This window comes from Scyliorhinus torazame, chromosome 15, assembly GCF_047496885.1.
Source record: "Scyliorhinus torazame isolate Kashiwa2021f chromosome 15, sScyTor2.1, whole genome shotgun sequence".
Taxonomy (NCBI): domain Eukaryota; kingdom Metazoa; phylum Chordata; class Chondrichthyes; order Carcharhiniformes; family Scyliorhinidae; genus Scyliorhinus; species Scyliorhinus torazame.
The window spans coordinates 117,228,718-117,243,673 of record NC_092721.1 but is presented as its reverse complement, the minus strand read 5'-3'; the positions used below and the strand labels follow the sequence as shown (position 1 = coordinate 117,243,673).

Genomic DNA, 14,956 nt, shown 5'->3' with positions numbered 1-14,956 from the left:
ACTGTGGGGCTGGCCAAATCAAGTCCAAATAAATACTCAGTACCCTTCATGGGTCGTCTGGTCATGAGGGTGTGGGGGGTGTAACCTGTTGAACTCGACACCGTGTTTCTAATAAACATCAGTGCAAATGGGAGAACTGTGTCCCATGTTGTGTTATGGTGTTGCACCATCTTCCTAAGTGTTGCCTTTAGGGTTCGGTTCATGCGTTCCACAATGCCGCTGGATTGTGGGTGATAGGCAATGTGAAACTTCTGTTTAATTCTGAAAATTGTTAGGACGTTTTTCATTACTCTTCCTGTGAAGTGCAAACCTTGGTTCGACTCAATACTACGGGGGAGTCCCCATCTAGTAAATATTTGCTGGGTTAGAATTTTTGTTGTCGCTTTAGTCGTGTTCATCCTGGAAGGAAATGCTTCCACCCAATGCAATCTAATTGTAAGTTCGTCCATGGGCCATTAACAGGGCGGGTGTGGCTTAGCTGACCTTTCTTTGCATATCTGTCTGGGTTGTTCTGGGCGCAAATTAAACAATTTTCAATAAAGTGGGTTACATTAGTTTTTAAATCGGGCCACCAGCAGAGGTGGGCAAGGGTGGATTCTATCCCTTGGTGTCCGTGTCCATCATGCAATTGACAAATAATCTGTTTCCTGTCCTGGGTGGGGACTACATAAATACCTTTCTTCAATATGATTCCGTCGTGTACCGTTAAAGTGTCTTTGAACCTATCATAGGGAGCTGGGAAGCCTCCTTTGAAAATTTCCTTAAGCGTGTCATCTTCCTTTTGTGCCTGTGCCAAATCTTGACTATTGGTCTGTGAGACCTGGACCGCTTGTACTGGGGCACTCTCGGGGGGTTGCCAAAAGTGACCATGTCGTGAGCCTGCTTTTGCTAGGGCATCTGCTTTTACATTACCGGGTGGGGAGGAACGATGATGGCTTCTAACCTTTATGATTCCATATTTGCGATCGTTAGCGTCTTTGAGAATGTGCTTTAGTAATGGTGCTGAGGGTAGGGATTTACCGTCGGCGGATATGAATCCTCTAGATTCCGACAGGGCAGGAATTCCGTCAAGCTGTTGCAAACATATAAGCTGTCCGAATCTCTGTCTGCTGGGTTCGGGAATGAACCTGGGTGCTACACAATGTATGCAATGGCTGCTAACTCGGCTGCCTGCGAACCAAAATGTCCTGGCAATTTTAACGATATCTCCTCCAATGCGCGTCCCTGCACGTCTTCTACATATATGCCATATCCTGTAATCCTTTTTCCATTCAGAATTGTGGAGGAGCCATCTACATCGATTTTTAGCGAATTATCTGTGGGCTGGGTTCTCTGTGGTCTGATGCTCTTTTTGTCTGTAGCGATTTGGGAATAAAGGGTCTTGTGTTGTGCTTGACTGCAATGATCTCACATTCATGTGGGGTTCCTGCATATTGTAGATTATCGGCCAGAAACATGTGCGTCTTTGTCCTCTTTACTGTGATGTCGCGTCCTTGTAGGAGTAGGGTCCAGCGCGCTGCTCTAATTTGGCTTACTGTACCGTCTTTTAGCCTACAGCCTAACAGTAGCTGTGTTGGGGTGTGTTCGGTCAAAATGGTTATGGGGTTGAGTCCTGTTATGTACGAGAAGTACTGAACAGCCCAAAAAAACTGCGAGCAACTGCCTTTTGCAGGTAGAAAATCCTTGCTCTACTGGATCTAAAACTCGTGAGGCATAGGCTACGGGTCCTAAACGATCGTGCCTTTCCTGGAGAAGTACGGCCGAAAGGGTTCGGTCGGTGGTCGCTACCTCTATTGCGTATGGGGAGTGTGGGTCTGGTGCCTGCAAAGCGGGAGCTGTACTTAGGACGTTTCAATGCATCTACGGCATCCGTGTGCTGTAGAAGCTATTTCCATGGGACCTGTTTCTTAAGGAGCTCGGAAAGTGGGGCTGCCTTTGTGGCGAAACCGTCTATATGGTTCCTGCAATAACCAGCCAGTCCTAAAAATGACCGGAGTGCTGTAACATTATGGGGTAAGGGCAATTTAACAATTGAATCGATACGTTTTTGCTCTATCTCACGCTTACCATGCGTTATGACTGTACCTAAATAAGTGACCTTTTCTTGGAGAATGTGGGCTTTTTTGGGATTGATTTTACATCCAATTTCTTTTAGGAGACCTAATAGTTCAGAAAGAAGCGGAATGTGCTCTTCCTTGATGTCAGTCTGTAGGAGCAAGTCGACCACATACTGAATGAGGCATTCGGGTCGGGAAAATTTTGAGAATCCATTTGCCAATTGTCTGTGAAAAATGGAGGGGAGTTGTGGAAGCCTTGTGGAAGGCATGTCCACATGTACTGCTGTCCCTGGAAGGTGAATGCAAATTTGTACTGCCAATTTTTATCCAATGGAATGGACCAAAAGCCAATGCCAATGTCCAGAACCGTGAAACATTTTGACTGTAGTCCCTGCTTTAACATGGTCTCGGGACTCGTGGCAACGGTGGGGGCTGCTAAAGAAGTTACTTTGTTTAGTTCTCTATAATCGATAGTCAGTCTCCATGAACCATCTGGTTTTCCTATGGGCCAAATCGGGGCATTGTTCGCTGATGCTACGGACCGAATCACACATTGATCCAATAAACTTTGAATTACCTTAGCTATTTCTCCCTTGGCTTGCTGTGGAAAACAGTATTGTTTCTGGGGCTTGGGATCGGGACCTGTAATGTGACCATTCCTGGAATTTTACCGCAATCGTGCTTGTGCTGGGCTTTGTGTTTCTTCAAGACTTCCCTAACTGTTTTGTCCGTGGTAATGGTTTGTGGATCAAACCAGTAATCTCCCACTGAGCTAATCCTGTGTTCGTAGTCTCCTACTGTGAGCGTGGCGGGGGCTCATGCTGCTCTAGCCATTTTCCATATACACTTATTCACGGGGTCAATAGAAAGGTTGTGTGAGCTCATGAAATCGATCCCCAAGATGTGCTCTGCTGTCTGGGGTAAATCTACTAAAATGACTGAGTGCTTGGTTCTCATGTTACCGATCTGAATATCCACAGGGGCCGTAATGTGTCCCTGCTGGAGGTGTCCTGTAAATCCACTAAGAATGATAGTGTCTATAGTGGGCCACATATCTCACTGGTACATTGTGGAGGAGTTTAACGTGGTTCGGGACCCTCCTGTGTCCCAAAGGAACTCTACGGGGCGTCCCTGGAATGTGCCTATGACTACTGGTCTTCCGGTCTTGTCCCAAAGTGTGTCGCAGACCCAAGTTGGGGATTCCGAACACCGCCAATCGGTGCCATTTATGGCCAAATTATCTGAACGGGCGCTAACGCTGTGGATAGGCCTGGCATTGTTCCTATGTGGGGCATTTGCGTGCTGATTCCGTTGCGGGTTCAGGGGGGCATTGCATTCTTGGGCGTAATGTCCCTCGTGTCCACAATTGTAGCATCCCTGCTTTTTAGGATGCTACGTGTTATTTCGACCTTCATTTACCCATGCGGGGTCTTGATGTGTCCTTACTGGATTCATGTTTGCTTCTACCTTCTCCTGCTCTGCCTTTTTATGTAGGGATTGTTCCCCAGCTCCAGAGAGTCTCTTCAGAACCCACACTTCATTGTGTGCAGGGTCTGAGGGGTCATAATTTACACATGCTTTTTGTCCTGCATCTGTGGCGTGGGAGACTAAAATACAGGTCCATTTGGCCGTATTGTCTGCAGTTAAATGGGCGCAGGCTAAATCTCCAAATACTGCTGTGAAGTGTATCCAGAGGCGTCCAGCAAATGCTGTTGGATGCTCTCCTTTCTTCTGTCTACATTGGTTGAGTCCTTCTCCTCTATTATAGCCAATTGCATCTAGGATAGCTGTCTTAATTTCCTGGAGGCTACCTCCTCCTACATTTTGTGGATCGGGAAGGGCTGAACTAACGGATGGGTCAAGGCTCATCACTATGAGTTTCACTTCTTCCTGCTCGTCCAGACCATACATGACTGTCTGTTGTCTAACTCGCTCAAAGAAATGGTGTGGGTCTGATGTGGGGTGAAAGGTTTCTATTTTATCACAGGCATCCCTTAACTGGGTGATGGTTAGTGGGGTGGTGTACACAAAATCGGGTTGGTCTTCTGTCGGTACTCTGCGCTGCGTGGTGACTGGATTTATAGGGTTGGGTGCTGCTTGTGCAGTCGGTGGTGCGAGTTCTTTCCTTTTCGGGGCCCAGGGGGCTCTATTCTGAATGTCTGTTCCGTTTATGTACCAATGGGCAGTTTCACTAAGTTCCTGCCAATCGGGGCCACCTTCCTGGTCTAAATTTGGTCCAAAGGTATCTCTGAAACCATTCTGAACTGAGAGCAGTGATTGCAATCTTGCAATTTACTGCCTGCATTTGGCATGGTCCATCGAACTCTGCCTTTGTTCCGTGGTGGAACTGTGGAGTGCTCGTAGGGTTGCCTTTCAGTCCTCGCATTGCTTTTTCAGTTGTTGTACTTGGTGTTCTGTTTCGTCTTACCGAGACTGTGCGTTGCATGTCTTGGTAGGCCTTATCATACTGTGACTGAAAGCTACTTAGGTGAGTGAGACAAGATTGGTGTGCCCGTTTGACATCAGCCATCTCCTTGTCCTTCGCCGCTAGCTGCTCTTGGAGTTGCTCATTTACTTTTTCACATTCACAAACGTTTCCCTCATTCCTCTTCTCTTTCTCTTCAAGCTGTCTGAGGAACGTCCTCACGACCTCCTCTGTGCCTCACAATTGTGCCAAACAGGACACGATTGCCATCGGCTTACGAACTCTACCTAAACTCTTTTTATGAACCTCGGTCAGGTTATCCCACCAAGTTTGTCCTATACTACCAGGACCTGTCCCTTCATTTGCTCAAAACTCAGACCATAGGGGCCATCCTTTCCCCTTTAGGTACTTCCTAATTTCCTCTTCCCATATGGGACACTGCTCTGCTCTATTGGTCGCTGCGACCTCGGGTTCCTGTGGGTACATAAGGCGTTCCATTGCCTTCATTGCCATTTCTACGATTATGTCTCTGTATCTCGACCTTGAATTTGGGACAGGAGGGAATAAAGCGGTGATGCAAACAGCGGGTACGGCTTAAGCTATTTTCCGGTTCACACAACTCCCGAAACTTTTACGCAAAACAATCTAGCGAGTTTACCTTATATCCCTGTTAGTATGCATGCAGATTACTACACATTTCCAAATCTTGGAGGTCTGATCGATACTGGTCTTACGCTTGTGGTTTCTTTCACTTTTCCAATTGGGTTTCTAATTCAAACGTTTTGTGGGTTCTCTCAGAGTGACAAAATCACTTCTGGGTCGAGTCCCGTCAGAGGTCGCCAATAACTGTTGCTATATTTACTTGCTATATATATGGCAGTCAATAAGGTTGCCCTTTTTTTATCTAGATATTGATATGATATGCTTTCAGAGTCACCAGGTATCAAATAATACTGCCACAAGGTTCAACCGGATATCGATCAAAGATCCAACAACCAGTTAGTTAGTTCACGATCAATGGTACTTTATTTACACACAAGATTAACTTACACATGCAACATAAACACTACGAGCTAAACTACACCTAACAACTATGACAACCTGTACTTAACTTCAGGCACCCGGCTTAGGTCAGAGGAACAGTGGCCTTTGTTCGAATCTGGATCTGCTGGGTCTGGAGAAGTAACGGCGGTTCAGCTGGGCTCATCCGTCTGGTAGCGAGCATTGAACTTGGACTTGCTTCTGGTCATGGTGCTGCAGTTGGAGATGGACGTTGCTGGAGCGCCAGATGTAAAAGAGATCGAACATATGGCAGTGTCTCTTTTTATCCTTGGGGGTTTCGCACTCTTTTGGGCGGTCCTTAGGTTTGAACCTAATTAATTGGGCAGTTCTCGGTCACTGCCTTTGATCTGAGCCAGTAAAGGGGAGGGTGCCTTGATGGCTGGGCGTGTCCTAAGCGGTCATTGACCTTGCTGTTTATGCTTCCTGAGTAAAGGGAGTGGCGCCAAAATCTCTGGGCTTGTATCGGTTACTTGAGTATCCATCCTTTGTCTTACGGAGATGGGCCATTAAATGCTAATTGGTTGGGGGTTTCGATGCTGTCTGGATTCTCTGCTCACGAATATACATGCAGGCTCTGCGTCTGCCTGAATCTTACATTGTCCATATTTCCCTGTAGGCTTTGCGAACGTCCATGTTTCTTGTTGTAAGTGGCCATCCCAGATGGCTACATCATCATCAAATTTTATTTCAAGGTAAAGTGTATCGCTTCACAGTAATGTACAATATGGTGAAAACATTTGATATTTCAGCCCAGCAACTTCAGGGGAGAAGAGTTCATACAACTAGCTGCGAATTTCCAGTTGAGATGGAACTACTTCCTGTCTGCGATAAGTCGTGCTTTAACCCTGTCAAACGCGGAATCATTTGGTGAGGCTTGCCTGTGAAACTAATAACTTCATTATGTCCATGTTTTTCTAAGTACTGAGTATAGATCATTAGCTTTTTTTAAAAAGAGGAAATTTCTTGATTACTTTTACCATCCCATTCACGAGGGGCTGGGAGGTGGGAGAGCTGGTGGAGGAAGACAGCGAGCACCCAGTGGGCAGCTGATTGAGCCACCTATGTTGGGAGGGCTTGCCACTGAGTGGGGAGATCATCAAGTACCCCTGACAGCCTCCCAGCAGGTTCCAGGGCGGGGTCCCAACCTGATGGGCACTCCATGGCCCATGGAGAAGCATCCTGGCAGCAATTGTTGTTCCCAGCAATGGTACCACAGCTTCCCCTCCCTCTGCTCAATTCTCCAGGTCTGCCTGCCTGTCTGAGCCCAGCTTCCCCCAGCTTAATGCCTCTTAATTGACTTCCGCTGGCAATATATCACCCTGGATCCCACTACCTTTTCGGCCTTTGCCTTTCACAAGTGGAAAAATTCAGTCCTTCGTATGGGCAATAGCCCACCTTGACCTATAGAAAATATCCCCTCGCGGTTCTGTGATTATATTATGTGTTACTACGTGAGATTGCAGTAGAGTGCATAATACTGCTACAGACTGTTTAGTCTTTAGATTAATTATCCTCGCAGATTTGTAAATCTATTCTAGTTAAAATTAATTTTAAAGTTGAATGTGACTTTGCTATATCTTATTTTATAACTTTATAATATCAGTTTGTTAATGAAGCAACGACAATTAAGTCATACTGCAATATTTGCAATTATTTTAAATTAGTATCATATCACCATTCAATCTTGCAGGCTAGCAAACATATTAGCACCTCTTAATTAAAAACAGAAAATGCTGGAATACTCAGCAGGTTATGGCAGCATCTGTGGTGATAAACAGTTAATGTTTCAGGTCTATGACCTTCCTAAGCATTGAGAAAAAATAGAGATGTAATTGGTTTTGAGCAGGCGGCAATTGTGACGAGGATAAAAGGAAGGCCTGTGATAAGGTCAGGAGAGATCGAAAACCAGGACAGTTAGTCTTCCAAAGCCAAACAAAATGGTGACGACGCAAGAAAAGAAACAAAAGATTGCCTAGAGCAGGTGTGCTTGAAAGAAAAAAACAAGCAAACAATATAAATTGTTCAAATTTGTTTCTTTTATTTCGGTTTGTTTCTTTGTCAGTAGCTCTTGGCATATTTTTTGTTTATTTTCTTGTCCCCATTCCCCTTGGCCCTTGAAAATTAACTCTTCTGTCTTTCAATCTCTCTTGACTTCCACCATATCACAGACCTTTCTTTTTATCCTTGTCCCTCCCACTCATTGCTCAAAACCTATTACAGCTCTAATTTTTTTTGAGTTCTGATGAAAGACCTAACATTTTTTTTAGAAAATATTTTATTCAAGGCATTTTCACGTATATACGCACAAAAGATAAGAACAATAGAACAAGTCAATGAACAACCACACCCCACCTGCCCCCTTTGAGTCCCCACCCTACATCACATCCCGCCTTCCCCATTTTAACCCCCTAACCCTCCCCCCACAATTCCCCCCTCATTGACCCCCATAATCCTCATTAAAGAAATCAATAAACAACTTCCACCTCCGCGTGAACACCTCTGCCGACCCCCTCAAAATGAACTTGACCTTCTCCAGCCTCAGGTCTTCTGCCAGTTCACTCACCCACACTCCGCTTTCAGTGGCTCCGGGTCCTGCCACCCTAGCAAAATCGGTCTCGAGGCTATCAGGGAGGCAAAGGCCTCTCTCAACCCTGGACTCCCGGGTCTTCCAACACGGCAGCTATCGCCACCTCTGGATTCTGAACCACCTCCACACGCAGCACCGTGGAATCACGTCCGACAACCCCTGGCAGAACCCCCTCAGCCTCGGACACGCCCAGAACATGTGGACATGACTCGCGATCCTCCCGGTGCACCGCCCACACCTATCTCCTCTCCCCGCAAAGAACCTACTCATCCTTGCTACCATCATATGAGCCATATGCGCCACTTTAGACTGGATGAAGCTTAACCTTGCACATGACGAGAATGCGTTCACCCTCCGCAAGGCCTCTGCCCACGTCTCGGCCCCCACCTCCTCTCCCAACTCCTCCCATTTGCGATGACTGGAATACCTGCCCCACCCATCCCTTTCTCAGTCTCATCTGATCCCCCAACTTCAGGTGCATCTGCTGAAAAAAGCCACATCCACCTTCAGACTCCCCAAATGCGTAAACAAAGACCCCCACAATCTAACTAAAAAATAACCCTTTCACACCCAATGCCTTCTCCTGGCAACCCCCCACTTCACTCTTGTTAACGAGCCTGCTGAGCTAGCATGGTGGCCCCCACTCAAGGCCTCCAATCCTCCCTCCAGTTCTCCCCCCCCCAATGACCATCCCAACTGACGACACCTAAGAGGAACAAAAGGCACACTCACCATCACTGCTCCCCCGCAAAGACCTGCCCTGGAAAATCCATCACCAAACACTTTCAAAAGCACAAAAAACTTCTTCAAAGTCCAATGCCCTCATACTCCCCCCAGTCCATTGTCCCTCATAAATTCCGTCGCCTCCTCCGGCATGTCGAAAAAAAGCACCCCTTCCTGGAAAGTAACCCACAGGCGGGCCGAGTATAATACCACAAATATCACCCTCTCTTAATCTATTGAACCCAGCCCTCCTCTTCACCAGCTCCACACCCAGCTCCCGGTACACCTGCAGCTCACTCCCTTCCCAGATACACTTCTTGGTCTGCCTCGCCCACCGGCGGATCTTATCCTTGTCCATCATCACTCCTCAGCGGCTTGCCCACCTGCGGCCTCCTCCTCAGTGCCCTGTGTGCTCAGTCCACCTTCAGAGGCCAATCAAAGGCCCACTCCTCCCATCAATTTCTCCAGCACCATCGCCACAAACACAGTAGCCTCCGCACCTTCAATGCATTCAGGAATCCTGACAATCCTTACATTTTGCCTCCTGGAGTAATTCTCGAGATCCTCCATCTTCTCCCTCAGCCTCTTCTGGCTCTCCCACATCACTCCCACCTCCGCCACTGAGACCAACTGCTCCTCGTGCTCCCCCACCACCTCCTCTACTTTCTCGATCACCTGGCCCTTGGACTCCAGCACCTGCTCAACCCACTCGATCCCAGATCTCAGCGGTTCCACCACCTTGGCCAGGTCTTCCAGGGCTTCTTTCTTCTGTTGCAGGAACTTATTGTTCAGAAGCTCTACCAACTGCTCCATCAACTACTGGGCGGGCAGCGCCCCTCCCCCCCCCCCCCCCCCCCACCTGTTTCATCACATAGTTTCTCACCTGTAAGTACCGGAACCCATTCCCACTGGGCAACTCGTACTTCTCTACCAGTCCCTCTAAGCCCGGGAAGTTGCCCCATGAATAGGTCCCCAAACCACTGTCCCCACACCCTCAGGGCCGCCACCACTACCAGACTTGTGGAGTATCTGGCTGGCGAGAATGGCAGAGGCGCCCGTCAATAATGCCCCTAAACTAGTGTCCTTACAAGAGGTTGCCCCATCCTCTCTCACACTGACCTTTCCCCCACTACCCACCTTCTGACCAAGGCTATATTTTCTGCCCAGTAGTAGTTCATCAAATTTGGCAAGGCCACCCCCCCCCCCCCCCCCCCCCCCCACCTTGTCCTCCACCAACTTTACCTGTGGCGCATCCCAAAGACTCTCTTGCTCCAGCTGCATTTTCTTTCTTTCACCACTTTTTCTCTGCAGATCCATCCACCAGCCACACCAGAGAAGTATTTCCTCTCCCGGGCGCTCCTGTACCTTTTGCCCTCAAATACTATGACCTTCCAGCAGGAAAAGACCGAAAAAACTGCCTTGAGTGGGAGCCATCAAATGTGCGACCCCTCACTCCATGGCCGCCAGCGGAAGTCCGAAAGACCTAAAATTTTAACAGTTTCTCCACAGATGCAGCCATAACCGACTTAGTATTTCCAGCATTTTCTGTTTTTATTTCAGATTTCCAGCATACGCAGTATTTTGATTTCTGGTTAGAATCTTTTAACTTCTAAAGAACAAGTTTATTGTAGAAGGAACAGCTTTTCATCAAAATTAAGCTTTCAAAAAATAGTGTAAAATTCAAAGAACAACAAAGAACAAAGAAATGTACAGCACAGGAACAGGCCCTTCGGCCCTCCAAGCCCGTGCCGACCATGCTGCCCGACTAAACTACAATCTTCTACACTACACTTCCTGGGTCCGTATCCCTCTATTCCCATCCTATTCATGTATTTGTCAAGATGCCCCTTAAATGTCACTATCGTCCCTGCTTCCACCACCTCCTCCGGTAGCGAGTTCCAGGCACCCACTACCCTCTGCGTAAAAAACTTGCCTCGTACATCGACTCTAAACCTTGCCCTTTCACCTTAAACCTATGCCCCCTAGTAATTGACCCCTCTACCCTGGGGAAAAGCCTCTGACTATCCACTCTGTCTATGCCCCTCATAATTTTGTATACCTCTATCAGGTCTCCCCTCAACCTCCTTCGTTCCAGTGAGAACAAACCGAGTTTATTCAACCGCTCCTCATAGCTAATGCCCTCCATACCAGGCAACATTCTGGTAATCTCTTCTGCACCCTCTCTAAAGCCTCCACATCCTTCTGGTAGTGTGGCGACCAGAATTGAACACTATACTCCAAGTGTGGCCTAACTAAGGTTCTATACAGCTGCAACATGACTTGCCAATTCTTATACTCAGGCCGATCATGATCTCTCACTATTACATATGACATTTGGACAAGGTCTAAAAAAGATGTATCCTATTAACCATTGATTCTAAAATCATAGTGCTAGTTAAGACACAACAAAGAACACTACTAATCCACATACATACGTTTATGAATTGTTGCCAGTGATATGGTATTCTTAAAGGAAAGAGTAAACATTACATTTAAACAATCTTTTGATTGCACACTAACAAATGGAATGTTTAAAATGAAATGCAAGGTTATAAGAGCTCTTTTGGGAACAAATTCTGCTGCTGCTTGAAAATTTAATATTTTCTGGATTTTTGTTGTAAAGAGCTTGATCTACCTTAATTTAAACAAAAAGGATTAATTATATATCATGATTTACAATGAATTTTAAGGCTGAATGTGAACAATTTCACAAGATTTTGATGCTTTATAATACTCCCATATTTGTTATACAATAGGATCGTGGCACTTGGTAAATCTTCTCATTTCTGAGTACTTAACTCATGTACTTCAGTCCTACATGGAAGAAGAGATGGAAAAGTCATTACCAGAAAGCATGGATCAACTTTCACATGATGCAATTCAGGAACCAGACTTAGACTCTGTTCTCAAAAAATATTCAGTACCATCAGAGCCTCTTAATGTAAAATCAGAACAAACAGGTGACAAAGATCTTAATCTGCAAAACATCACCATCAAACCTTTGGGCTTTAAGGTTGATACACTGACTGGCAACAAGGTAAGTTTGTCCTGGAGTCTAACAGCCAAATTCATAGATTCATAGAATTTACAGTGCAGAAGGAGGCCACTAGGCCGATCGAGTCTGCACCGGCCTTTGGAAAGAGCACTCTACTTAAGCCCAAGCCACCACCCTATTCCCATAACCCAGGAACCCCACCTAACATTTTGGACACTAAGAGGCAATTTGGTATGGCTAATTCACCTAACCTGAACATCTTTGGACTGTGGGAGGAAACCGGAGCACCTGGAGGAAACCCACCCTGACACAGGGAGAAAGTACAAACTCCACACAGTCACCCAATCTGAAATTGAACCCAGGACCCTGGAGCTGTGAGGCAACAGTGCTAACCACTTTGCCGCCCTATCAACTGAGTCTACCCTAATTCTACCATGAAAATAACTGAGGCGAAAAGCACTCAGCAATATTTATGTATAAATTGGACAGCAGCTTCCAGCAAGCACACATGCAATGCTAAACATGACAATCCAGAAGTTGCAGTAAGCTAACAGTAAAAAACACAAATAGGGAAAAAAAAACACCTTAACCCAAATGCCACCCCAAAAGACTCCCCCCCCCCCCCCCCCCCCCGCCCCTGGGCTGCTGCTGACCTCCTCCTAACGCTCCGCGAGATAGTCTAGGAACGGTTGCCACCGCCTGAGGAACCCTTGCACAGACCCTCGCAAGACAAACTTTATCCTCTCCAGCTTGATGAACCCTGCCATGTCATTGATTCAAGCTTCCACACTAGGGGGCTTCGCATCCTTCCATAGTAGCAAAATCCTCCGCCGGGCTACCAGGGACGCAAAGGCCAGAAGACCGGCCTCTTTCGCCTCCTGCATTCCCGGCTCGTCCGATACCCCAAATAATGCCAAACCCCAGCTCGGCTTGACCCGGGCTTTCACCACCTTGGACATAGTCCTCGCAAAACCCCTCCAAAACCCATCCAGTGCCAGGCACGACCAGAACATATGGACGTGATTTGCCGGGCTCCCCGAGCACCTCCCACATCTGTCCTCCACCCCAAAGAACCTACTCAACCTCGCCCCTATCATATGCGCTCTGTGAGTAACTTTAAACTGTATTAGACTGAGCCTGGCGCAAGTGGAGGAAGGATTAACCCTACTCAGGGCATCAGCCCACAGACCCTCATCTATCTCCTCCCCAAGCTCCTCCTCCCACTTGCCCTTTAACTCCTCCACCGAGGCCTCCTCCTCTTCCTGCAGCTCCTGTTAAATCGCCAAAACCTTGCCTTCTCCAACCCATACACCTGAAATCTCCCTGTCCTGAATCCCACGTGCCGGAAGCAGCGGGAATTCCCTCCCCTGTCGCCTCACAAATGCCCTCACTTGCATATACCTGAAAGCGTTTCCTGGGGGTAGCCCAAACTTCTCCTCCAGCGCCCCTAGGCTCGCAAACGTCCCATCGATGAACAGGTCCCCCATTCTTCTAATCCCTGCCCGTTGCCAGCTCCGAAACCCCCCATCCATCCTTCCCGGGACAAACCGATGGTTCTCCCGAATTGGGGACCAAACCGAGGCTCCCACCTCGCCCTGTGTCGCCTCCACTGCCCCCAGATCTTCAGCGTCGCCGCCACCACCGGACTCGTGGTGTACCTTGTCGGCGATAGCGGCAGAGGTGCCGTCACCAGCGCCCTCAGGCTCGTGCCCACACAGGACGCCATCTCTAGCCTCTTCCACACCACCCCCTCTCCCTCCATTACCCACTTACGGATCATCGCCACATTGGCTGCCCAATGAGAGCCACACAAATTCGGCAGCGCCAGCCCCCCCCTGTCCCTGCTACGCTCCAGAAACACCCTCTTCACACAATTTGTATTTATATAACATCTATAATGTAATAAACATTCCATGGCACTTCATAGGAGCTTTTTAAGCAAAATTTGATACTAAGCCAAATAATGTGGTGTTAAGACAAAAGGGTAGGATTTGAAAGGAGGAAAGAGAGGTAGAGAGAAGTAGAGGTTTTAGGCTGGAATTCCAGGGCTTAGAACCCAAGCAGCTGAAGATAGGGCACCAATGGAGAACAATTGAAATCAGTTCAAAAGGCCAGAGTTCGAGGAGGATAAATATCTCAAAGGTTTATGGGACTGGAGATTAGAAATAGGGAGGGCCATGGCCATGGAGGAATTGAAAACAATGATGAGAATTTTAAAATCAAGTCATTGCTTAGCCAGAAGTTAATGTAGCTCAACAAACACATAAGCGATAGATAAATAAGACTTTGTGCGAATAAGGACATGGGCAGCAGAGTTTTGGATGACCTCAAGTTTACAGAGGGTCGAATGTGGAAAGCTGGCCAAGGGTACATTCACATAGTCAAATACAAAGGTAACAAACGCATGGATAAGGGTTTCAGCAACAGATGAACTGATGAAATCATGGTTGAGTGATGTCATGGGGTGGAAATACGTGGTCTTGGCGATGACACAGATATGTGTTTGGAAGCTCATTCCAAGGTCAAATGAGACATCAAATGTGTAGACAGTCTGGTATAGCCAGTTGGCAGGGACAGAGATAGAATCAGTAGCTAAGGAGTTTGTAGCAGGGACTGTAGATGATAGCATAATTATTCCCAATATTTCTGCTCATCAAGCAGATTTCCTTCCCTAAAGGGCATTAGTAAACCAATGGGTTTTACGACATTTTGATGTCATAGTCACTATACTGGGATAAGCTTCCAATTCCAGATTAAAAATCAGATTTAAATTCCACCAGTGGCCAAGTACCCCCTGTTGCTAACTTTTGGTTGGTTCTTAATTTGGCTCTATTTAATCAGGTTTGCTCAAGAGTCGGCAGGTATCGTTCGATACCGCCACAAGGTTCAGAACCGAATACTGATCAATGACTCGATACACCAGTTAGAAAGTTCAAAAGCAATGCTCATTTATTTAAACACAGTCAAATGGATTAAGCATAGTTTCTGTTACTATCTTGTTTAATATCTTGTACGTCAGCATGTTTGTCCTTTACTGCCAATTTCCCTTTATAATTGGTCACCATCTGTGACTCCCTAATTTTTTTTTCAACTGAATATTTGGACAA

The 14,956-nt window shown here is 46.9% G+C and overlaps 1 protein-coding gene across 1 annotated transcript in view; it reads left to right on the top strand.

The window, feature by feature from the left end:
- Positions 1-14,956, top strand: part of LOC140391324 (DNA-binding protein RFX8-like) — a 110,387-nt gene that overhangs the window by 87,682 nt on the left and 7,749 nt on the right. The window contains exons 9-10 of the mRNA XM_072475911.1: positions 6,294-6,411; positions 11,611-11,891. Coding sequence (XP_072332012.1) covers positions 6,294-6,411; positions 11,611-11,891 — 399 coding nt within the window. The remainder of the gene's footprint in view (positions 1-6,293; positions 6,412-11,610; positions 11,892-14,956) is intronic.